This window comes from Lynx rufus, unplaced genomic scaffold (assembly GCF_022079265.1).
Source record: "Lynx rufus isolate CCGP_SWC_20201006 ecotype Redwood Valley unplaced genomic scaffold, mLynRuf1.p SCAF_4, whole genome shotgun sequence".
Lineage (NCBI taxonomy): Eukaryota > Metazoa > Chordata > Mammalia > Carnivora > Felidae > Lynx > Lynx rufus.
Window position 1 is genome coordinate 165,558,103 of NW_025814856.1, and position 22,763 is coordinate 165,580,865.

The 22,763-nt window shown below is 47.1% G+C and overlaps 1 protein-coding gene and 1 non-coding gene across 6 annotated transcripts in view; both read left to right on the forward strand.

Annotated features, from left to right (window-relative positions):
- The window catches only part of ACTR3B (actin related protein 3B), a 93,307-nt gene that overhangs the window by 31,261 nt on the left and 39,283 nt on the right, over positions 1-22,763 (forward strand). For 4 of the 5 annotated variants that reach the window (XM_047096457.1, XM_047096452.1, XM_047096455.1 and 1 more), the window contains 6 exons: positions 2,616-2,740; positions 3,608-3,718; positions 14,590-14,685; positions 16,640-16,747; positions 19,422-19,565; positions 22,519-22,692. In XM_047096457.1, the coding sequence (XP_046952413.1) occupies positions 3,647-3,718; positions 14,590-14,685; positions 16,640-16,747; positions 19,422-19,565; positions 22,519-22,692 (594 nt within the window). In that variant the 5' untranslated portion in view covers positions 2,616-2,740; positions 3,608-3,646. Of the gene's footprint in view, positions 1-2,615; positions 2,741-3,607; positions 3,719-13,394; positions 13,474-14,589; positions 14,686-16,639; positions 16,748-19,421; positions 19,566-22,518; positions 22,693-22,763 lie in introns of those variants that run through there. The other variant, XM_047096456.1, reaches the window with a different exon arrangement.
- LOC124525205 (U6 spliceosomal RNA) lies at positions 6,973-7,075 on the forward strand. Its single transcript, XR_006965428.1, has one exon. It is a non-coding gene; the product is annotated as a U6 spliceosomal RNA (small nuclear RNA).

Consider the following 22,763-nt stretch of genomic DNA (forward strand, 5'->3'; position numbering starts at 1 on the left):
CCCACCCACTTCCCCTCTCCCTGGTTCCTTGTGTTTCCTTCCTGAGATGCTCCGCAAATCCCAGCAGATACACACAGGCATCTGTTTTCACACAGTGGTGGCATCTCACGTACACTGCTCCGCACCTTGTGTTTTTGTCAAGGCGCTACACCTTAGTCATCCTTCTAGATTGGTATATGAACACCTGCTGGCTTCTTTTTCGTGGCCTCCTGATATTCCATCGCGTGGAGATGCCACCTGTGTGTAACCAGTTGGAATGTTTCGCCGCTGACTCCATTATCTGTTCTATTCATTGTCCTTCCCATCTCAGTGTCACCTGTGTTGACACCTGTTACTGTATGTGGCGGTGGGTTGGAGATCGCTGCTGGGGTGGCACGGACCCTTTCTCTGTGAGGAGTCCTGTAGCCTGTGAAAGCTCATAGATGGTCTTTGATAGCTGCTCTCTTAGGCGCATTTCTCCATCATCTTCATAAGGACCGTGTGGACCAATTCTTGCTTTTCATAGGCTTACGCAAAAGAGTTTGAAGATAAGCTCTATGTGCCTTTACTCTGTTTCGTGGATTCAGTTGCTTCATGTATAATAGGTAGTAATAGTTAAAAGAAGTATACTTTGTTTTTGTTTTGTTTTGTTTTGTTTTGTTTTGTTTTGTTTTGTTTTGTGTTTTTCTTATTTCTCATGGCCACTAAAACATACATCTGCCATGATTTGGGGCCAGAGTACTTTGATTACCTTTTTGGGAGGGATAGGATTAACTTGGTTTTCATTTGTATTTCTGAGTGTGGTAGTGTCACCTCACTAAGTTTAGTATTTTTTCTTCAAGGTGGTGATTTTTCTTTTCTTTCTTTTTTTTTTTTTTTTGAATTAAGTTTATTTGTTTTGAGAGAGTGCATGCATGCAAGTGAGTGGGGGGGAGCAGACAGACAGAGAGATTCCACACACGCTCTGTACTAACAGTGCAGAGCCTGATGCAGGGACTCGAGCACACAAACCATGAAATCATGACCTGAGCCAAAGTTGGATGCTTAACTGACCAAGCCACCCAGGCACCCCAGGGTGATGATTTTTCTTCTGGTTAATATGTTGCCCCCAAATTCTTGGCAAAGTTGAATGATGGAATGAATCGCAGAATTTTTTTGCCCTGTGTCTTCACAATCTTTTATTTTGACTTGGCAGTTTAATTATAAATTCATGCATAATTAAGTTTGATCTTGCCCAGAGGATAGAATCTGTCACTCACACTGGCACCCTGTGCGAGGACCTTGCGGTCTGCTGCGAGCCGTGCTGCCAGGGGCCCTCTGTGTGCGTGACGTGTGCGTCAGATGATCCTGTGTGATGCTTGTCAGTGTGCCATTGAGTGGCCTGCTCAGTTTTCAGAGGTGGTTTTGTTTCTGTAGATTGCTTCAGTTGTTTAGGGCCCAGCAGACTTTTCTGCCCTGTGACCAGCTTCAGGGCTCTGGACATGCTCACCACCTCTGACTGCTTGCTGGGCTTTGTCTCCAGCATTTCCACGCCATACGTGCTCCTTGAATTCTGCAGAAATCCCGTCCCCTAGATTTGTGCCACCTTTTGTAACTGGAAGGCTTTGAGTCTAAGTGTGGCAGTGAGCTGGATGGAGTGAGAAGAGGTGGACAGAGTGACTTCTACTCCGGACTCCTCCTTTTTACCCCTTGCCCCTGTCGCTGCAAGACACCTTTCTCACAAACAGGGTTCACATTCACCCGTGTGACTGTTGCGACCCTTCATTCGTAATGATTTGGGGGTTTCAGATGATCTGCTCTAAAAAATACGTTCATGTGTCTGCTAATTTGTTTTGGGATAAATTTGATGAAGGTGAGTTTATGGGAGCTCGGAGTATGACCAAGGGTTAGGAGTGTAAATGGAAAATTTTATCTTTGTGAAGCTTCCACATTTCATTAAATATTAAATTCTGTAGTGAAGTTTTATGTGATTTTTACTAAGTATACTCTCAAACGTCATGGTTAACCCCTTATTAAAATGATGTTTCAGAAAGCCATTGGCATTTTTACATAATACAGTTGTTTGATTATTGTACTTTTCTTTTTTGTGATGGATATTAGCCATCAGCCTCCTAGTTGTTTCTTTGAGTGAAGTCAGTTTTTTTCCTATAACAAGATTAAAAGAATATATTTTAAATCTGTCTGATGCAGAGTTTTATTTAAAAAAGGACTGGAGAGTGTATAGGTGTTATTTTTCAGTTTACTCTTCTTTTTTGTATTATATTTTTAATTTGTCTCCTATATTGTATTTTCAAATTTGGAACCTATTGATACATACCCCAAGGGCGTTTCATTTATTGTCTTGTGAGATTTTTCCAGATGAAATTGAGAAATATAGTGATATAGCTTCTGTCAGCATTAAAAGCAGATCAGCTAAGTTCCTTTGTACTATTCTGAAAATAATACTGCAACATAAAAGCTGTTTCTGTATTTTACGTACTCGTTGATAGTGTCTTTTCTAGGAACACCCCACCCCATATAAAACCCTAACATTGAAAATACTTGTACATACATGGGGATTATATGATCCTTTCTTGATCATTCAAATAAATATGAATAGTGATGGAAATCTTTGTGCTTTTTTTTTTTTTTTTAAGGTATTGCCATCAGGGAGTCGGCAAAGGTAGTTGACCAAGCCCAGAGGAGGGTGTTGAGAGGAGTCGATGACCTGGACTTTTTCATAGGGGACGAGGCCATAGATAAGCCCACGTATGCCACAAAGGTGAGCTCCCCTTAGGGACTTGCTGCTTTAGTGTGGAGCCGAGAACAGAACAGTAGAAGGGAGAGTGCAGAATGGCAGATGGTCTAGAAACTGTACTTAGGAGTTAAGGGATGTATTTTTATTTTTATGTTTAAAAAGTTTCTTTCTTAATTTTATTTAAAAAAAATTTGTTTTAAAGTTTATTTTTGAGAGAGTACTCATGTGTGTGCACACGCACGCGCGCAAGTGTGGGGGAGGGACAGAGAGTGAGGGAGAGAGAGAATTCCAAGCAGGCTCTGTGCTGACGGAGCCTGGTGTGGGGCTTGAACTCACAAAATGTGAGATCGTGACCTGATCAGAAACCAAGAGTCAGACACTTAACTGACTGAGACACCCAGGTGCCCCAGTTTTGTTGTTTTTGAAGGGGGTATTTAAAATTTTTGTTTACATTTTATTTATTTTTGAGAGAGAGAGAGAGACAGAGCACAAGTGGGGGAGGGGCAGAGAGCGAGGGAGACACAGAATCCGAAGCAGGCTCCAGGCTCTGAGCTGTCAGCACAGAGCCCAATGTGGGGCTTGAACCCACGAACCGTGAGATCATGACCTGAGCCGAAGTCGGGCTCTCAACCGACTGAGCCCCCTCAGGTGTCCCATCTGTTACGCATTGTTAACGCACTTCCTTGTACCTGGGAGTAAGGGCTGCAGAGTGGAAACAGGAGCATGGCTTAATCTTTCTGCCCATGTGCCTGTTTCCTTTGGTGAGTGAGGTCTGTCCCTGTGCTGGCAGCCTTCCCCTCTAACCCAGTCTGTCCTGGGCTGGCGTTGTTGGACTCTTACTCTTACTGTTGTGACCTGAAGTCTGACGTATTTTGGTTTCTCTTGCTGTAGTGGCCAATAAGACATGGAATAATTGAAGACTGGGATCTAATGGAAAGGTTCATGGAACAAGTGATTTTTAAATACCTTCGAGCTGAACCTGAGGATCATTACTTTTTAATGGTGAGTAACTAGACCTGAGAGGAATATATCCTCAAAATCCCGAATTACTTAGATTTTTCTTTTTCCAGATTACTTAGATTAAAAAAATTTTTTTTCTAAATGTTTGTTTATTTTTGAGAGAAAGAGAGACAGAGTATGAGTGGGAGAGGGGCAGAGAGAGAGGGAGACACAGAATCCGAAGCAGGCTCCAGGCTCCCAGCTGTCAGCACAGAGCCCGACGCGGGTCTTGAACCCACGAACCATGAGATCATGACCTGAGCCGAAGTCGGACGCTCGACCAACTGAGCCACCCAGGTGCCCCCAGATTACTTAGATTGTAAACGCAAGATATTCTTCCCTGGAGAGTTTTAAATTCCTGCTAAAGCCATTTGTATGAATCCGGTGCTTTTTTGGCACATAACAGAAGGCTCATCAAAAATGTCTGAAGTTAACAGGGGATCATCAGCTGTCAGAACAGCAAGGCCAGAGCTGGGCGGTTGCAGGGCTCACCCCTCGAGGGCACTAGAGCGGCCTTGGTTCCCCACAGGCCCCAGGATGGCACCACCTCATGCTTTAGACACTCTTAGAGGTAGAAACGCTTTGTAAGAATGGAGAGTCCCTTTCCCGGGAATGTTCCCAGCCTGTGTGTCCCATCTGTCCCTGCCTGGCCTGGTCACTGGCAGGGGGAATGAAATTACATTGATGGGTTTAGACTAATCCGATTTCTTCCTGGGGGCTGGGGAGGGGACGGTGTCTGATGGCCTGGCCCCAGGAGGGTGAGTACCTAAACAGACTCCGTCAGCGAGGAAGATTGGGGCGGGGGGGACCGTGTGTGGGTAGCGATGCCCTCCTGATGGAGCTGGAGGGCTAGGATTTTTGCTTTGTAGCAGAGGAAACCAGTGAAGCTACTGTTTTGCTCGGCTTTAAGTCTTATTATAAAATAAGACTGGGCTTAGTTATGGGTCCTGATTATGGTACTTAATTGATCTTGTTCAAATAGAATAAAACATTACAGAGAAATGAGAAATGTCTCTTGGTTATGGAATCTTTTCTAGTTGTTCTACTCAACATTATGTATTTCCTTCCATGAAATGTTCTTTTTAAGTTAAAATTAATTACATGTTCAAAACGCTTGCTTTATAGAGAGCAATTGCATGTAACATAAGCTGCATATTAAAACGTACATAATTTAGCTTTGGATTTTCTCCATGCGAGGATATTGTCAAATGGTCCCAGATCCAATTATATAATTCTTTCTAATGTTAAATATGGAGTGTGCTTTAGAATTATCTGAGTTAAAATATGTTAACTGCAAGGCTATTGTGGTAGTTTGTGGAATCTATATATTTGATATCTATTAAGGCAAGTCCTTGAAAGTGCTCTGATCGTTTTTCTGGCTGTATCTTTGCAACTGGGAATTGCCAAGTATGGGTAATGTGTTTTCCAGGCCACTGTGTATTTTCTATCCTGTGTACCTACAGTGGTTTATGTAAAATAAATGAAGCCAGGAAACTGACAGTGTGTCTGAGTGGCTTTGTCTTTATAGCCAAAACAAATCACAGGCTCCCACCTGTCACATTTGGCGTGTTTCCTTCTCTAGCACATCACATAACTACCTGTTGGATGGGGTTGTAGGACCAGGCACCGTGCCCAGCTGCTTCCTTCTGTCTGCCTCAGCCCTCTGCGCCAGGATTCCTCCCTTTCACTCCACACAGAGCAGGCCTGTGGAGCAAACGCTACCACCAGGACGCAGCCTGCAGGAAGTTTTCCCTAAAATCATTTTTTTTTTGGCATGTTTAGAGGCTGGTGAGGTAAAGCCACTTGCCAGGAAGGAATCGGAGGTGTTTGCTTTGACCATGGAAAAGCTGAAGTCCATTTGCCAAAAACGAGTATCTATAATGAATGTTAAAGAAAATCAAGTTTATTAAAGATAGGAAAATATTATATTATGTACATTGTGCTTTGAATTCTGTAAGTCACTTCATTGCAGGCGGTGACTGAGAAAGTGATGAGAATGGTAAGTTTCCTTCAGGTTTATACCCTTAATCATCAGTTAATGGAATAGTTAAAGCGGAGGAAAGCAAGTGTAGAGATTTACGGCCAAGTCATAGAAGTTAATTGAAGACATTTGCTCAACTGCTACATCACATGAGAGCTTCTTGGTGTTAGAGCGTCTCAGAGGTCTAAATTATAGGTCCCTTGGTAGCTCACAGAATTGTTCTTTCTGCTTCGAGCAGACATCTGAACATACAGGGTGAGAATGAGCTCGTGACAGCTCCTGTTTTTCAAGAAGTTTCAGAGACTCAAGTCGTATTGGTCATGTGGACCGAGGAGACAGTAAATGAGAATTGTCCTCTGTTCAGTACCGAGTTGCCCAGGGTTCAAAATAGAGTCATGTGTTTTAGAGGGTTGCAGTGCCCTTGAGTGGAAGTGGAGTTATAACTTCAGGAGAGATGTGCACATATTTTGAACACGAATCAAGCCAGAACAAGCAAGCAGCACGTGCTGCTCACAAAGGCCTGAGAGCGGAGAGCTGCGGTGTCCAGGAGCAGGGATGACGGACACCCCGGCTCGAGTGGGGCGGGGCAGGGAAGAGAGGAGGATATGCCGCCCGTCCTCCGCCTTTCCCACGCACGTCGGTGAGGGCAGGTCTCTTTACTCGCTCTACCGGATGCTAATCTCCTGCAGAAACAGCCTCGCGACACGCCCAGAAATAATGCTCAGCCAGCTCTCTGGGCATCCCTGAGAATTAGTCGTCACGCGCAGTATGTCCTGTCTCGCTGCCGTAGTTTCCTTCCTGTTCTTGAGAATGACTCGGACCCGCTCTGCCCAGTACGGTGGCTGGCGGCCAGTGCACGGGTTGGCTTCCTTGGGTTCGCCGAGCTATAGTTACCACTGGCCGTGCGCTCTCCAGCTTCCGGTATCTTGTCATCTGCTGTCCCGCTCTCCCTGCCTTGAGGATTTGTGTTTTTGAGGTTTCTCTACTGCAGTTACAGAGGCATGTGGGAGTGGAGCAATGTAGGTACGTGTGTTCATTTTGCTGTCTTTTTCCAGAAATAGGGATTGATTTTTGTGGTACTGATTAATTATTCATCTCTGAATCCGTAGCAGATGATATTTTACCGTTGTTATGAATAAGCATGTTTACATTGCTTGCATTTATGTGCTGTTTCAGTCATATGCTTCAGTATTTAAAAAAAAGTAAGAAAAACTCAATACTGCCATTTTAGATATTGTCATACGTACTGGTTCGGGAAGGTTTTATTTCAGTTGATCTGTGTTCGTCGCGCACACACTAACATCGGAACGATACGGAGAAGATCAGCACGGCCCCTGCGTGAGGGTGACACGCAGACTCGTGAAGTGTCCCTTGTTGGAAAAAAAGATAAATTGCTCTCCCAAAGGAACAACTATGGCTAGGAAGCACAGAAGAACTGAAGGACGGAGGAGGGCGGATTTATGTTACGTTTCTCCGAATCCTTGAGGATATTGCCCTTACTGCTGAACCAGATTCAAGAGCCAGGAGAGCCTAATTATACCATAAACGTTCCCTTAAATGGAAATACATAGATTTTAGTGTAAATTCTTCACAGATGGTGAATTGTTTGGCAGTGAATAATAAAAGTGTAAAAAACAGTCATTTAAACAAATTAGGGGTTTTATCTTTCTTTAATAGAAGTAGTGGGGGGGGACAATGCTGGTGTGGTGGTTCTCTAGTGTCATTAGGGACCTCTGGGCTCCACTATGTTTAGCATATGACTTCCATTCTAAGGACACCTCAGGATCACAAGTTGGCTACTGCCGCTCCAGTCATCATGTCTGTGTTCCAGGAGAGGAGGGGATAAGGGCAAGAGGGAGACTACTACTTAAGTCCTAACCTTGTACAGAGCTTTTCTAGAAGCCATGCTCACCAGCTTTTGCTTCTGATTGGCCGGAATGTACCCACTTGGTGAGCCCTGTCCACAAGGTGAAGTCCGGGAAATGCTTTTCCTCTGGCCTGTTGCCACCTCCTGTGACTGATCAGTGCTCGGTCAGCGTGGCAGAAGGCAGAGTGGATGCTGGGTATGACGTGACCGCAGGCATGAGGACAGTGGCAGAACAAGAACTGAGCCGATTGCAGAACCGTGGCCGGGTCCTGCCTGTGCGGAGCGTGTCATCCTCCGGGGAGCCAGCAGGCAGGGCAGAGCCCTGTCACGGTGTGCCGTTCCCCCTCCTGTGCTGTGCATCTGCGGATGCGTTAAGTCAGGAGGCTGTGATAGCAGCTCCTGTGGCGCTTCCCCTACAGGCCGTGACCCGGGGCTTCAGGCCTCTGGTGGCGATGTTTTTCCATTCCAGAACTGCAAGTATGGCAGAACATTGGGAGGACATCTCTGGGACTCTCCACAGTCCGGTCGTAGCAAGTTAATTATTCACATTGGGCATAGTGTCGTCTGATCTTTCCATTCCTGCTTCTAGATGGTTTGCACTCACTGTTGCGTGCCCCACCCGCTGCCTCATTTTCTCGCACAGCTGCCATCACTTGTTTCAGTGGCCGTGTGGTCCCCTATCCAGTGGGTACTTCCTGTCTGCTTAGCAGTTCGGCTCTTTTTAGACGTTGACTGTGTTTCCAGTTTCTTGATTTTGTAAGAAACAATACAGTCTTTGCTCATACGGTTTCGCCCTCTATTTAGAGCATTTTTTTGTATAAGAAGAACTACCAGGGGCACCTGGGTGGCTCAGTCGGTTGAGTGTCCCGCTCTTGACTTTGCCTCAGGTCGTGATCTCACAGTTCATGAGTTCGAGCCCTGCGTCTGACTGCGCTGGCAGCGTGGACCCTGCTTCGGATTCTCTCTCCCTCTCTCTCTGCGTCTCCCCCCTCAAAATAAGTAAGCCCTATAAAAAGAACTAGCAGCGTTTGATTTTGGGGTGCAGAAGTATGACTCGCCTTCTGAGCCTTTAACCCCGTGTTCGTGCTCTGCCCGCAGTTGTACAGAGGCCACCGTGTGGACTCCCGTCAGCATTCGTTGAGGCCCTTTTTGATTGGTTGATGGAATAAAAAATCACCTTGTTTTTATTTGCGTTTCTTGACAACTTTGACCTTAAACATTTTTTCACATGTGTCTTAGTTTTCTTTCCTGTTGTGAATTTCCTGTTCATGTGCCGTGCTCTTGTGGATAATCAGTGTTTTATTGCTTGTATTTTTGCTGGGATTCCTTCCTTCCTTCCTTCCTTCCTTCCTTCCTTCCTTCCTTCCTTCCTTCCTTTTCTTTTTTGCCCAAATAGACTCCTTTATTGAACTTATCAGGTGGTCTTGAGAAGCCACTGAAGAATCTTGTGGTTTTTTTTTTTTTATTTTTAATTTTTTAAAATTTACATCCAAATTAGTTAGCGTGTAGTGCAACAATGATTTCAGGAGTAGATTCCTTAATGCCCCTCCCCCATTTAGCCCATCCCCCCCCTCCCACACCCCCTCCAGTAACCTCTGTTTGTTCTCCATATTTATGAGTCTCCTCTGTTTTGTCCCCCTATTGCTGGGATTTCTATGAACTTTTTTCTGAACTAGAATTTTTTTCTGATAGAATTTATCATTGTAACCATTTTTGAATGTACAGTTTGGTGGCATCAACAGTAAGTACATTCACCTCGTGCAGCCGCGAACCCCATCGTCTCCAGAACTGAAGCTCTGTCCCCGTTAAACACTTAACCCCCAGCCCCTCCCCTGGCACCCCCCCCCCCCCCGCCACTTTCTGTGTGTGTGAATCTGACCCTTCCCGGGACCTCGTACACGTGGAATCACCCAGTATTTGTCCTTTTGTGACCGGCTTCCTTCACTCAGCATGGTGTGGCAGCTGTCAGAGCGTCCTTCCTTCTTGGGGCTGAGGAGACCGCGTTTTATAGACGTACTGCATTCTGTCTATATAGTGATCTCTTTCACGTAATTGGGAGGAGACTTTTGTCAGCAGCACATGTTTTTTTTTCTGTTGTTTTTTTTTGCCTATGTTTTTTGAACATCTATAGCTCGAAATTTTTATGTAGTGACTCTCTTTCCATTTGATGTTTATACTTAATCTTTATCCATTTGGGGTTTATTTGGAACATATGTGACACTGAACTTAAACTCCAGAAAAGTCCAGGGAGCCAGGGTTACTGTAATTTTTTTTTCTTTAAGATTTATTTATTTTTGAGAGAGAGAGGGAGCACAAGCTGGGAAGGGGCAGATGAGAGAGGGGGACAGAAAATCTGAAGTGGGCTCTGTGCCGACAGCAGCGAGCCTGACGGAGGGCTTGAACTCAAGAGAACCACGAGATCGTGACCTGAGCCGAAGTTGGACACTTCACCGACTGAGCCACCCAGGCGCCCCGGGTCACCATAATTCCTGTTGGTGATGTCTTCCTATAGGCTTGGTGTTTGCTTCGGACCAAACACTGCCCGACTATGCTCGTACTTTCCAGACCCTCTACACCTTTCTCTCTTGATGCTGACCCACTTCTATGCAGCGTAAATACTTTATTATTATTTATTTTTATAAATTTAAGTTATTATTCAAGTACGTGGGTTCCCGTTCAAGGTGAGAGAGAACTATAGCTCCCTTTAGTTAACGTATGTGATTTCTGCTGCTTTGCAGTGCATGTATTGATAATAACTTGCTCTGTGCCCAGGCTCCCCCCACCCTCCCCAAGTGTTTACCTATATTTCTTTAATTCCGCCAACAACCTTGAGGTGGGTGGTTATTAGGCCCATTTTTCAGGTTGATCGGATTGATAGGTTCTCTGAGAGAGAGATTGTGGCCAATCCTGTTGGAATCTGCAGGCCTTGTTTGTGTGCTTTAACCAAAAGAAGTCTTTAACGGTAATCAGCCACATTTATAGCATTAACTATAGGCTGGGCGCTTTGCAGGTATTAGCAAATTTAACCTCAACCCTTTGAGGTAGGGACTTTAAAATATGTAATATGTTGTTGAGTGACTTTTAGATCCCTTATTTATGATCTGCTTTTGTGTATGACTTCATTATTTTTCTCCTGTGTTTTAAGATTGCTCTCTGTCTCTCCCATCCAGGGAATATATTGATTCTGATTGCGGTGATTAAAACTTTCTCGTGGCCCTGTGTTTGAGCTCTGCATCAGTTGCTGCACAAGAGTTTAAACCAAAGCTTGCAGCTGGTTGATAGCTAGATTGTTTGTGTGTTTGACGAGGTAATATACACAGACAGCACAGGATTCAGAAGGTGCCTAAGGGCTTCCAGGGCTAAGTGTGTTTCCTTCTCACCTCTGTTCCGGTTCCCAAACCTTCTAAGGAGGAGGGAGAGGAAACCACCTTTATCAGTTCTTAACCAGTTAATGGTGTATCTTTCCAGAGGTAATTGTGTGCAGACATGTGGATTATACATAAACTTTTGTGTAAGTGGCATCAAAATACCCACCTTGTTTTCTTTTTATTATATTAAAGAAAATAAAAATGTTGTGATCAAAATGTAATATGAAATTTACCCTCCTAATTGTTATTTTAAACACATAGTTCAGCAGGGTTAACTGTGTTCACATTGTTGTCAGAGCTCTGGTCATTGCCCCTGGAACAATTCTTCGTTTGCTAAAAAGTTTTCGTTAGAAGTTACTGACACAGAGGAATATTTAAGAATGTAGATGGTGGGGGCATCTGGGTGGCTCAGTTGGTTAAGCATCTGACTTCAGCTCAGGTCATGATTTCACAGTTCGTGAGTTCGAGCGCCGCATCGGGCTCTGTGCTGATAGCTCAGAGCTTGGAGCTTGGAGCCTGCTTTGGATTCTGTGTCTCTCTGCCCCTTCCCTGCTTGCACTCTGTCTTTCTCTGTCTCTCAAAAATAAATATTGAAACAAAAAACAGAACGTAGAGGTTCTGGAGACCCCTTTCCCTTTTCATGTAACAGTTTGTCGTGATGGTTTCATGGCAGCACATATGGATCTCATTCTTTGTCATTGGGGCAGGTGCTCTCCTTTATGGATATGGCGTCGTTCACTTAATCGTGTCCTTCACGATGGCATTTAGGTGGTTTCGCTTCTTCTGATACAGACAATGCTGACATTTGACCTGTCTGGAGCATCTTGCTCTAGATGGGTCTCTTGTCTCCACAATGTAATTTTATTTTGTTTCATGGTCTTCACTGAGAGACATTTTTTTTTTTTTTTTTTTTTTTTTTTTTTTTTTTAGTAAGTGAGTTTCTCACTTGTGTTTGCTGAAGATTTTAGTCGTAATAATTCACTCTCATCAAGCACATTCCGCGTGCCAGGTGCTGCTACTGTAAGCACTTCCACTCCATCCATCTTTCCACCTCTGTGAGGTCAGTGCTCATTTCCCAGAGAGAGAAAATCACTTTCCATCCACAGTAGAGTCAAAGGCTGGGATTTAACCCAACCGCTGGGACTTCAGAACTCTCCTTTGGACTATGCTGGTCTAGTATGTTGCTACGGGACAGGCACGTTTGCTCTTCGGTGAGCTATTTTGCACTATGTTATGCTTTCTGGTTTTAATGTGTTTTATTTATGTGTTAATTTTTTAAATCTCAGGCTTAGTTTTCTCTTTGCTTTGTAGTGAGTGTGTATTCTTTCTAATTTGGTATTTCTTAAAACATAATTTAATACAACTAATTGCATATATTTACTCTGTGTTTGTTTGGAGGTGATTGACTATTTCCTACTGTGATTAGTGAGCAAGTTGGTACATTTCCACATTTTCTTCCTTTTCCTTTCTTCTGCCTTCTGCTTTTGATTGATTGTTACTGAACTTGTTCTGATGTCAGCATTCATGACGTTGTATGTACTAATGCCTCTAATGCCTGATCAGTTTAAAGCAATGTATTTGAGTCCATGGCAAGAGGATATCATTGTCTTTGTATTCTCTCCTTTTCCTTTATACCTTTCAGCTTGATGTTATTTCTGCTGTTTTAATTTATGACATTTACATTCTGTTCTGGAAATCCCAGAAAAGAGCAATCTTCGGTGCTGCGTCGTGAAAGGATGAAGTGCTCACTGTAAGGCTTTGGCTGAACATTATCTTCTAATCGAGCTCATCCACAAAGGGCTTCTCTGTGTTCTTGTATGTTAAAGAAATTTTGTTTTCGCAACATGCTCGACTGGCACTGTGACCAGATGTAGAATTCTTGGGCCACACCTTCCTGCCTGGAAGACTGTAAGGCCCAGGTGTCCCCGCGTGTCCCAGTGTTAAATGGCGCTGTGTTGCTAGCTGGGGCTGGCTGAACTTCTCCCACTGGAAAGGCAGCGAGGTCTGCACCAAGTGCTGTAACAAAAGACCACAGGCTGGGCGTCTTCAACCACGGGCCTCTGTGCTCTCACAGTTCTGGAGGCTTGAGGTCCAAGATCCCGGTGGGGTAAGGCTTGTTTCTGGTGAGGGCCCTCTTCCTGGCTTGTAGGTGGCCCCTTCTCACTGTGTCCTCGCATGGCCTTTCCTCTGTGGTCACATGTGGAGAGACAGGGAGAGCTCTCAGGTGTCGGTTCCTCTTCTCACAGAGACATTAGTGCTGTTGAATTAGGGCCCAGTCCTATGCTACTGCACCTGAATTACCTCCCGGAGGCCCCATCTCCAAAGGCGGGGACTTTGGGGGTTGGGCTTCAACATACGAATTTTGGGGACACAGTTCAGTCTATAACAAAGGGTATTGTGGGCTCTTTTTTTGCCGAAAGGCCCAGAGAATTTTTATTTATTCTTTTTTTTTTTCTTTTTGCAGCTTTAAATATGTGATGTATGACCATATTTATTGGCATGGAAAAATGTTCACAACATATTGCTGAATGACCAAGAGCAGGTTTATTTATTCTTTTTATCTTTCTCTAATCTTCCAGTTTGATAATGGTGATGATTTTAAAATAGACATTTGAGTTTTTTGAGATGATTTTGGTCTTGATTTGTATCTGCGTTTGTTTTTCTATTTTTCTGGGCATGTGTTTTCCTGTTCTCTCTCCCCTCTCCTCTTGCTCTTCTCTTAGTATTTTTATATGGTCTCTGGCTGGTTTCTGTGCACTTTTCCCTCGTCTTTTGAATGGAGGGTGTTCTTCCTGGACCTGTGTGAGCGTGGGCTGGGGCTGGGGGTGGGGGCAGGGCAGTGTCTGGGGGAAGCCGCTTCTTCTCCCCTGGATTTTTCTCCCTCGCGGCCGACGGCAGAGATGCTGCTTCTGACCTTGTGTCCTGTGCTCTGGCGGCAGGTGGGGCTTGGGCGGCTCCTCGGCTCATCTGCTCAGACCGATGCTCTTGTTCCAAACAAGGGCTCCCTGCTTCTGTTCTCCTGGGGAGAGCTCTGTACTTCGCCTGGGGTCCAGAGTCGCTGCTGTCCTCTTTCAGAGTCTTCGCTTGAGTTTTTACTGCCCTTGGCAACTAACTTGCGGCAGACCCGTTCAGTTTCAGGTGTTAAACGTTATTGAAGAAAGAATCTTATTTGCTGTAACTTGTTCCTGTTTTGGGGGTGGTGGTAATAAGAACAGAAATGTTTTGAGAAGTCTTTGCCATCTTTTTTTTTTAATTTTTAAAATGTTTTTATTTCTGAGACAGAGAGAGACAGAGCATGGGTGGGGGAGGGGCAGAGAGAGGGGGAGACACAGAATCCCAAGCAGGCTCTAGGCTCCGAGCTGTGAGCACAGAGTCCGACGCGGGGCTCGAACTCACGGACTGTGAGATCATGACCTGAGCCAAAGTCGGATGTTCAACCAACTGAGCCACCCAGGCTCCCCAAGTCTTTGCCATCTTAAAGCTTTTACAACTCACAGCCAGATTTCTTTAATTAATCGCTGTAAATGTACTCTATCTGTAAAATTAGGGAGTTATACAGCATCCTAATTAACATGCTTTTAGGTTAATTTTTTTATGGTTCTGATGTAATTACAGGAAATTTGGGTGATCACTAAATATAGCAAATGTTTTCCTACAGACAGAGCCTCCACTGAATACACCAGAAAATAGAGAATATCTTGCAGAAATTATGTTTGAATCATTTAACGTGCCAGGACTCTACATTGCAGTTCAGGTAAGGGCAAAGTTATTTTTATAATTCCCAACAGACCTTAGCTGCGTAACCGTGGAGGAAATGGTGAATCCAAAGGCTCTCTGCTGTAGGAGTGTGCTGTGTGTTCTCATTTTCCCACTCCCTGAACACAACTCCCCCACCCCATTCAGACACTATAAAGAACGTGTTCCATGATTTATGTTTTTATATGTACACTGTTGATCTAGAACGTATCTGGCTCTTTTTACATGCCTTACAATCTAACGTGTTTTCTTTGGGTGACAAGATTGAGATATAGATATGGTTCTCTTTTTGGCCTTTCTCACTTTTGATCATAGTAGAGGAAAGATACTATGGAGTCTGTTAAAAAAGAAAACAAACACCTTTAGAGGGTCGCCCCTATGGATCTGGGCTCCTGTGTTTCCACAAACTTCCAGAACTTCTCTTGAAACTTCTTGTTCACGGTGTGGGGAGTTTTGTTGGTTTTGGTAGTTGTTTGTCTGTGATCCTGTATAAAGAACTTGGCTGAAATTTGGGGGAATATTGAGATAGGTGTTTCCCAAAATGTTTTCTGCATGATACCTGGTCCCTTATTTTTAAGGAAAAGGAAGAGGAGTTGCATAGGAGAATAATTTGGGAGATCCTATGTGCTGTAGCCTGCATGTGGTGACTTACAGTGGGTAGCAGAGTAAAGGCCCTGAGAATGCCTGCGTTGAAGAGGTCTGTTCATCCCAACATTTCTACATCTATTCAATCAGAAATCTCTTCTCATAGGTTATTTACGTTGCATGGATTAGGGAGACTTTTTAGAAAACCCTGAACCACAGCCAAGTGCATCAAGGCTGCCTGGAGGGCATTTTATATAAGATTCTCAGGCTTCAACTCAGACCAAGGTTTTCAGCCCCGGAGCTTTGGAATGGGCCGTTCTCTGTGGTGGGGGCCGCCCTGTGTGTTGCGGGATGTTTGGCAGCCTTTGTGGCCTCTACCCACTAGAAGCAGCACCACCACCTGTCTCTCCTTCCCTGAGTGACAATCCCAAGTGGTTCTCAACGTTGCCAGAGATTCTCTGGGGGCGACATTGCCCCTGGTTGAGAGCCACTGCCCTGGTCCTGCCAGATGAGAGTTCCCGGGTGTGAGGCTTGGTAACCGGTGTTTTCTTCTTTTATAAACTCCACAAGTGGGGCGCCTGGGTGGCTCAGTCGGTTGCGCATCCGACTTCGGCTCAGGTCATGATCTCGCGGTCTGTGGGTTCGAGCCCTGCATTGGGCTCTGTGCCGACAGCTCGGAGCCTGGAGCCTGCTTCGGATTCTGTGTCTCCCTCTCTGCCCCTCCCCTGCTCATGCGCGCTCCCTCTCGCTCTCTCTGTCAAAAATAAATACACGTTAAAAAAAATTTTTATAAACTCCACAAGTGATCCCTTACTGCAGCCCATTGGGAACTAGTGGCTTAGAGATGAAAATCTTCTTACTCCTTTATAAAGTTCCTTTCTCATGGGCTTTCCTTTGTACAGATTTGATTTATTTTATTAAAATTTTTTTTTATTCAACGTTTTTTATTTATTTTGGGGACAGAGAGAGAGACAGAGCATGAACGGGGGAGGGGCAGAGAGAGAGGGAGACACAGAATCGGAAGCAGGCTCCAGGCTCCGAGCCATCAGCCCAGAGCCCGACGCCGGGCTCGAACTCATGGACCGCGAGATCGTGACCTGGCTGAAGTCGGACACTTAACCGACTGTGCCACCCAGGCGCCCCCAGATTTGATTTATTTTATTGGAAACTTGGCTCATTCAGTTTAAGTGTGTTCAATACCTCATAATCCTTAAGTTCAATTTGGAATTTGGATTTTCGGGGAGGGTGGCGGACAGGGGAGGTGGAGAGTTACGTGGACTAAGTAAGAAAGAGCGTATTGATAGGCCTGACGGCAAACGACTTGAGAAACATTCCTGTGTGCTGACGATTCCGCGTCTCTTATCCAGGCGGTGCTGGCCTTGGCTGCATCTTGGACGTCTCGGCAAGTTGGCGAACGCACGCTAACGGGGATCGTCATCGACAGCGGGGACGGGGTCACTCACGCCATCCCAGTGGTAAGCAGGATGTTCAGTGCTTCACTCTCTGTAGGCCTCACCCGATTTCGAGGTAAGGGAAGAAATGAAAGAAGACACGCTTTCTGTAATTAAAACACCACTTTAAAAGTCACGGCTGTGCTTAGGAAAGGTAGCAAGAGCTTTTACACCCGGTAGATGAGAAAGGACAGCGCCCCTGGGCCGTGGCGTCAGCACTTGTGAGCTGGTCCTTGTGAGCACTTGTGAGTGGCAAGGTCCTGCAGTGGGGACGACAGCCGTGGTCTGGTCCCGTGGCCTCCGCTTGCTCCTCCAGGCGTTTGCATCACCAGGGAGGTTTTCCTGGCCCACGTGCGGGGCTGCTGGGACAGACGTCATCTTGGATTCCAGACTGTAGGCGTGGTGCCTGGCCACCGGAGGGGTTATCGCCGTTCCGTGACAGGGTTGTATTCCTCTGAGTGGCTCATGCTTTAGAGGAATGACTTCCTGTCTTCAAATGTATTCAGGAGTGAGCAGCAGAGAAGGCACATTCTGACTTGCAGAATGCTCTGTGATGTCACTTGTTGGTTTTAATTTTCAAAACGTTAGAGAAGTGATTCCTAGTTCAGGCTTCAGGAGACACCTGCAGTCAGGAAGAAGCAAAGCCAGATCTGCCCCGTGCTGTCCCCTCGGGCCCCTGCCGGGTCGGGGTGGGGGGGCTGGGGCCGGGGCAGCTGGTCCCTGCAGGTCCGGTGCGGGTTGCACCCTTGGGCCGGTCTCCGCGCACTGACTCCTCTTGTGGGTCCCCGAGGAGGCCTGGTGTGTGACGCTGACTGGCAGGTTCCAGCGCCGGCTTCTCCCTGAGGTTATGCCCTTGACCTTGAGTACAGACTGAGCCCCGGGGAGAGACGGCAGAGGACCTTGTGGCCTGGCCTGGCGCGTGTCTCAGGTGAGGAGAAGAGGAGGAAACATTTCATGCCAAGTGCAGGCCCACAGAGAAAGTGGTCGTAGAAGTTTTTATCTCTGTCTTTTTACCCTTTTTTTTCTGATTATAAAAATTCCATTTGTTGTACGAGTTGTACTAAACTAACAGAAATGTGGAGAAGAAAATAACATGACCCAGAAACATGCCCAGAGAACTGCATTATGCTTTTTGTCTGGAGAGCTTTCCACGTTCTTTTGCTCAGGTGCACACATATGTATGTTTTAAGCAAAACTGGAATATTCTATGTCTGGTTCTGTATTCTAACTGTATCATAGGATTCTAAACTTACGTTTTACATGTTGATCTCTGCCTAGTATTTTTTCTTGTGTTTAAATATTCTGTGAAGAAATATTTAATAATTGCCTAGTAGCCCATCACGTGGGTTTGGGATAATTCATTCATTGACTTTCCTGTTGTTGGACATCTAGGTTTTTTTTTATTTTTTATTTTTTACTTCTTAAAGTCTTTAATGCTACGATGGAGCTGATACTTACTTAACACTGGTTGACTTTCTGGTAGAAAACGTTACGAGTGAGGCATGCAATATGATAATTATGAGTGGTTTGTGTCAGCTAGTATTCTTCTGAGTTTAGATTGATCTTTAATTTATACATGACTTTTATTTCCATACTAAGATATTTTATAAATAGCTTGGACTCTGTGGAGGGACCAAATCTTTTCTTTCTTCTAGAGTTCAGGTACATGAGAAAAACCACGCGAGGAACTCAGTCACGTGCCCTTACAGCTTAGTGCTGACTGTGCAGTGCTGGTAACCACTAGCCCCGATCAACTGTAGACGAGGTGGACTGTCCCCTCCGCCCCATCTCACACGGGCATGTGGCGCAGACGCTCCTCTTTTCCTGCAGGGACCATGGCGGGAAGCCATCCCCTCTGGCCGCCAGCCCCCAGAGAGTGAGCGGGGCGCGTGTGTCCCGGGAAGGCTGGCGAGGGCCCTGGGCCACGCTGCACGCCGTGGGCCTGTGAGCTCTGGGCACGGCCACAGTTGCTCTCTGGGCACGGGTGGGCAGGCTTCACCTGCTGGGAAAGCAGCTGAGTGAGAGGGGTCCCTGTCCTGACCAGCACTGGCCTCCAAATGCACAGGCTGGGGGGTAACTTGCCAGAATTACTCCCAGCGAGTATAGCTCTTCGTGCAATAAATGGGGTTATTTACTGAGTCCTGAGTACATGCCAGAAACAGTGCTGTGTGCTTGCCTTCCTCAAGTCTCTATTGTAAACCCCCGTGGGGTCTCGTTCACCTCATACTGTGGGGCTGAAACGTGGTGACAGACTGGTCCGTGGTCCCCCAGCTGACAAATGTGGAACCAGGATTCGAATGCAGGTTGTCTGAGTCCCCGGTATTGAACCAGATTGTTGACTCTTAAATATAAGTAGGTTTATAGTTGGTTTAATAGTTTGTAGGTAAAACTTTTCCCTTTTTGTTAGACGAACACAAAACAGTTCCCTCTTCTGACAGCATGACTTATTGGAAATGAACCGGCTTTTCCTTTCACATTCCTGACACGGTCATCATTTTGCTTGCTTACACAGAGTCTCAGGTTATATTCATGGAACTGTGCATGCAGTCACTGTAAAAGACCTCCAGTCTTGGGCTTTGTGCACAGTGGGGACTCAGTAAACGCTTGGTGTGCCGCGAGGGGGTGGGACACGGGGTCCGGGGAGCTGTGCCCTACTGGAGTTACTCATTCTGGTCCTTCTGCCTCTTTTCTTCCTTAGGCAGAAGGTTATGTAATTGGAAGCTGCATCAAACACATCCCGATTGCAGGTAGAGATATTACCTATTTCATTCAGCAGCTGCTAAGGGAGAGGGAGGTGGGAATCCCTCCCGAGCAGTCATTGGAGACCGCAAAAGCCATCAAGGTAAAAACAGATGGGAAATGGGCTGGTTTGGGCGGAGAGGGGTGGGGGGGAATGGGAGGGGGAGAATGGTGTTTCGACCCTTCCCCTTGCTACCGTCCCCCTGCCCCCGCTTTCCTTCCTCTCCCCGAGGACGTGGGTCTCTCGTTCTGATTACCACTTGAGTTGCGGGGCAGAAAGCCTCAAAGCTTAGCCTTTTCCTCTGAGCATAAATGCTGTGGAAGCTCCAGCTGTAAATGAGTACAGCTTGATAACGGGTATTGAGCACAGGCGCACGTAGTACAGCATCATTTAATTGGAGCCTAATTAGATGGAACCCTCAATTAACTGCATGTGCTTCACGTCTGGAATGAGCAGCAAACGGCAGCCACAGCGGTGTTAGGAAGTCTGCAAAGCCAGCCAGGGCTCGGACTCCTGCCGGGTACTGCCGTGCGAGGTTCCTTGCCCTGAGAATAACCGTGGAGACTGAGGCCTTTCTAGGGTCCAGAATCGTTAAAACCCATCTGTATTTTCTGGCCTCTAGTTACCACGCTGGAGAAGTTACGGGGGGTTTTAAAGATTGGAAGAAACATGGCTCATCGGTCCTCGCTTAAGGTGTCTGCTGGGCCCGACCCTTCGGTTCGGTTCGTCTGTGTTCCTTCTAAACGAAGATGCTTTTAGAAGGAACTTCCCTTATTACGTTTCAGAATCAGGACAAATTATTGTTTGAGTCAAATGCAAGAGATTTCAGTGATGCAAGGATAGTTATCACGTGGATTAAGAGGGAAGGGTTTGTTTTTGGAGAGGAGCGAGGTTGTGAGGTGGGATGTGTGACCTTGAGCATCTCCTTCCTCACGGGACACACACTTTCTGAGCCACAGAGGCGTTTGAGGGGAACGAGCCTAAACCCCACCCTCCCATCTAATAGCAGGTAACAGGCTGGTGGAGGAAACGTCAGACATGACTGCAGATTGGCACGTCTCTCCGGGCGGGACCAGGGGTATTTCTGGGACAGGGTGTGCTTGTAGAGGTCCGGCTCCTGCCGGTGGGATGGCCAGCTGCCCGGTGCCCCTGGGCCCAGAGCGTCTGGGATTCGGTGCTCTTGGTGCCAGAACAGGACAGTTCTGGGCAGACCCGGGGGCAGAATTGACAGAAGTCTCACAAGACTCTTTTTTAGGCTAAAGTGTTTTCCAAGGCTTTCCCTCTTTCCCTGCCTGTCTTCAATGAAGGAAATTTGGATATTTGATTCATGCTTCCTCGCCATCCCAAGTCTGTTGCTAATGGGAATCAGAATCGAACTTCTTGTCCCTGACACTTAGGGGTCCCTGTGGGGAGTGTGAGTGTTCCATTTCTCGTAAAGATTATTGAGTGTGGTGACTGGTGCCTTCCCGGTCCTTGTGGTGGTGTTTGCTTTACTCACAGGCTATGCGGGGTCCAGACCCTGAGATTGGAGCGGGCCATTCAGGTTATGATGATGTCCTGCTCAGCTGTGAGGGCCGGAGTAGGAGACTCCTCCCTGACCCTCCAGATGAGCCGTGCTGGCCCTGCGTGTGGGTTACCTGCTGCCTGTTGCCTCCTCTCTGCTTCCGTAGAGGAAGAGATCCTGGAAAGATCCTGGTTGAGAGGTACCCCAAGAGATCCTGGTTGAGAGGTGCCCCAGTGTCGTGGTGCTACTGTGGCCATCTCCCGTGGCCATGAGCAGGCCTGAGGCTGCATAGATCGTGGCACACATCGTCCTTGCAGCCTGGGTCCAGAATTTAAGGCGAAGACTGCTGCACTCCGCCCAGCTTTATGAGGCATTTCACGCCATCGGTTAAGCCAGGGCAGATGCCGCGAGAAACGGACCGGGCTCTGAGGACAGCTCGGTGTCGCTGTCCGCAGCCCGGTGGATTTAAAGTCGTGTTGCCTGACCCCCCCTCCCTCTGTCATCAGGGAACAGGGATGTGTAGCAGATCTTGCCGTCCGTCTTAAAATTCTGCTAGGGTAGATCAAGGATGGCATTAGAATACGTTTCAGGGATGCTGAGAAACTTTGATCTTAATGTCATGGAAACACCTGCACAGGGCCTTCCGGAATCTGTGGTGAGCGCCAGCTGCGTGCCTGACGCAGCGCCCACTTGGCTCTTGCCCACAGAAAGCTTCCTTTCGGCAGCTGCCACCTGCTGGTGTGCCGAGGTTAGCTCTGAGGACCGATGGTCGACCCGGCAGTTCCCCGTCAGGCCTTATCAGATGCTGAGGGGACGACTGCCGTGCGCATCTCCGGTTGGCTGCCGATGCTGCCGGGTGAAGGCCGCTCGCGGTTCTCTCTTGCGGCGGCGCATAGGACCCCCGTCCCCCTATCCGCGTCTGCTTTTTTTCGGCGGCACCTGCCACCACACAACATACTGTGTCTTTGGCCTCTTCGTTGTGGTCGTGGCGAACTGTGCGGCGCTCAGCCAGCGCGTGTGCTCTGGCGGCCAGGGATCCCTTGCACATCCTGTACGCCTCGGCACGCGGGAAATACTCGTCCCGGGGCCCGTGGCTGGGCCGTGTCCGACTGCACGGCAGGTCAACGACCAACGGATCGATCGTGGCAGGCGTCAGGATCAGTCTCCTGCACTCGGCGCGGGCCTGCTGGTCCAGAGGCCGACGGCAGGAGCGCCCGGGCCAGAGCCATGTGGGGGCCTCAGAGGCGTAAGGGAGGAGGAGACGGGAGACAGGACGCATAGTAGACACGTGTAGACGTGGTTCCAGACAGAACGGCAACAAAATCTGTTGGAGTGAGACCGGTTCATAGCTGAGTTGCAAAGAGAGCGGATTTACACATCCGACATAAGAGCGTAGTCGTGTCTGCGGTGAAAGGTGACCGAGTGTGAGGCCCGGTGGCACGTCCACACTGGCGTCCTGCTGTGTTCAGTGCTTGGGCTCCCTGGGCGTTTGCTGGAGGGACGAGACTGCGCGGTTACTGCCTCGTGACGTCTTTGTGCTCGTGTCTCCAGGAGAAATACTGTTACATTTGCCCGGACATAGTCAAGGAATTTGCCAAGTATGACGTGGATCCCCGGAAGTGGGTCAAGCAGTACACGGGCATTAACGCGATCAACCAGAAGAAGTTCATTATAGACGTCGGCTACGAAAGATTCCTGGGGCCTGAAATTTTCTTTCACCCGGAGGTAAGAGGTTTGCTCCCGGAGAGTGCACAAGTGAGGTGTGCGTGGCAGGACTGACCCGTCGCGTGCGTGGA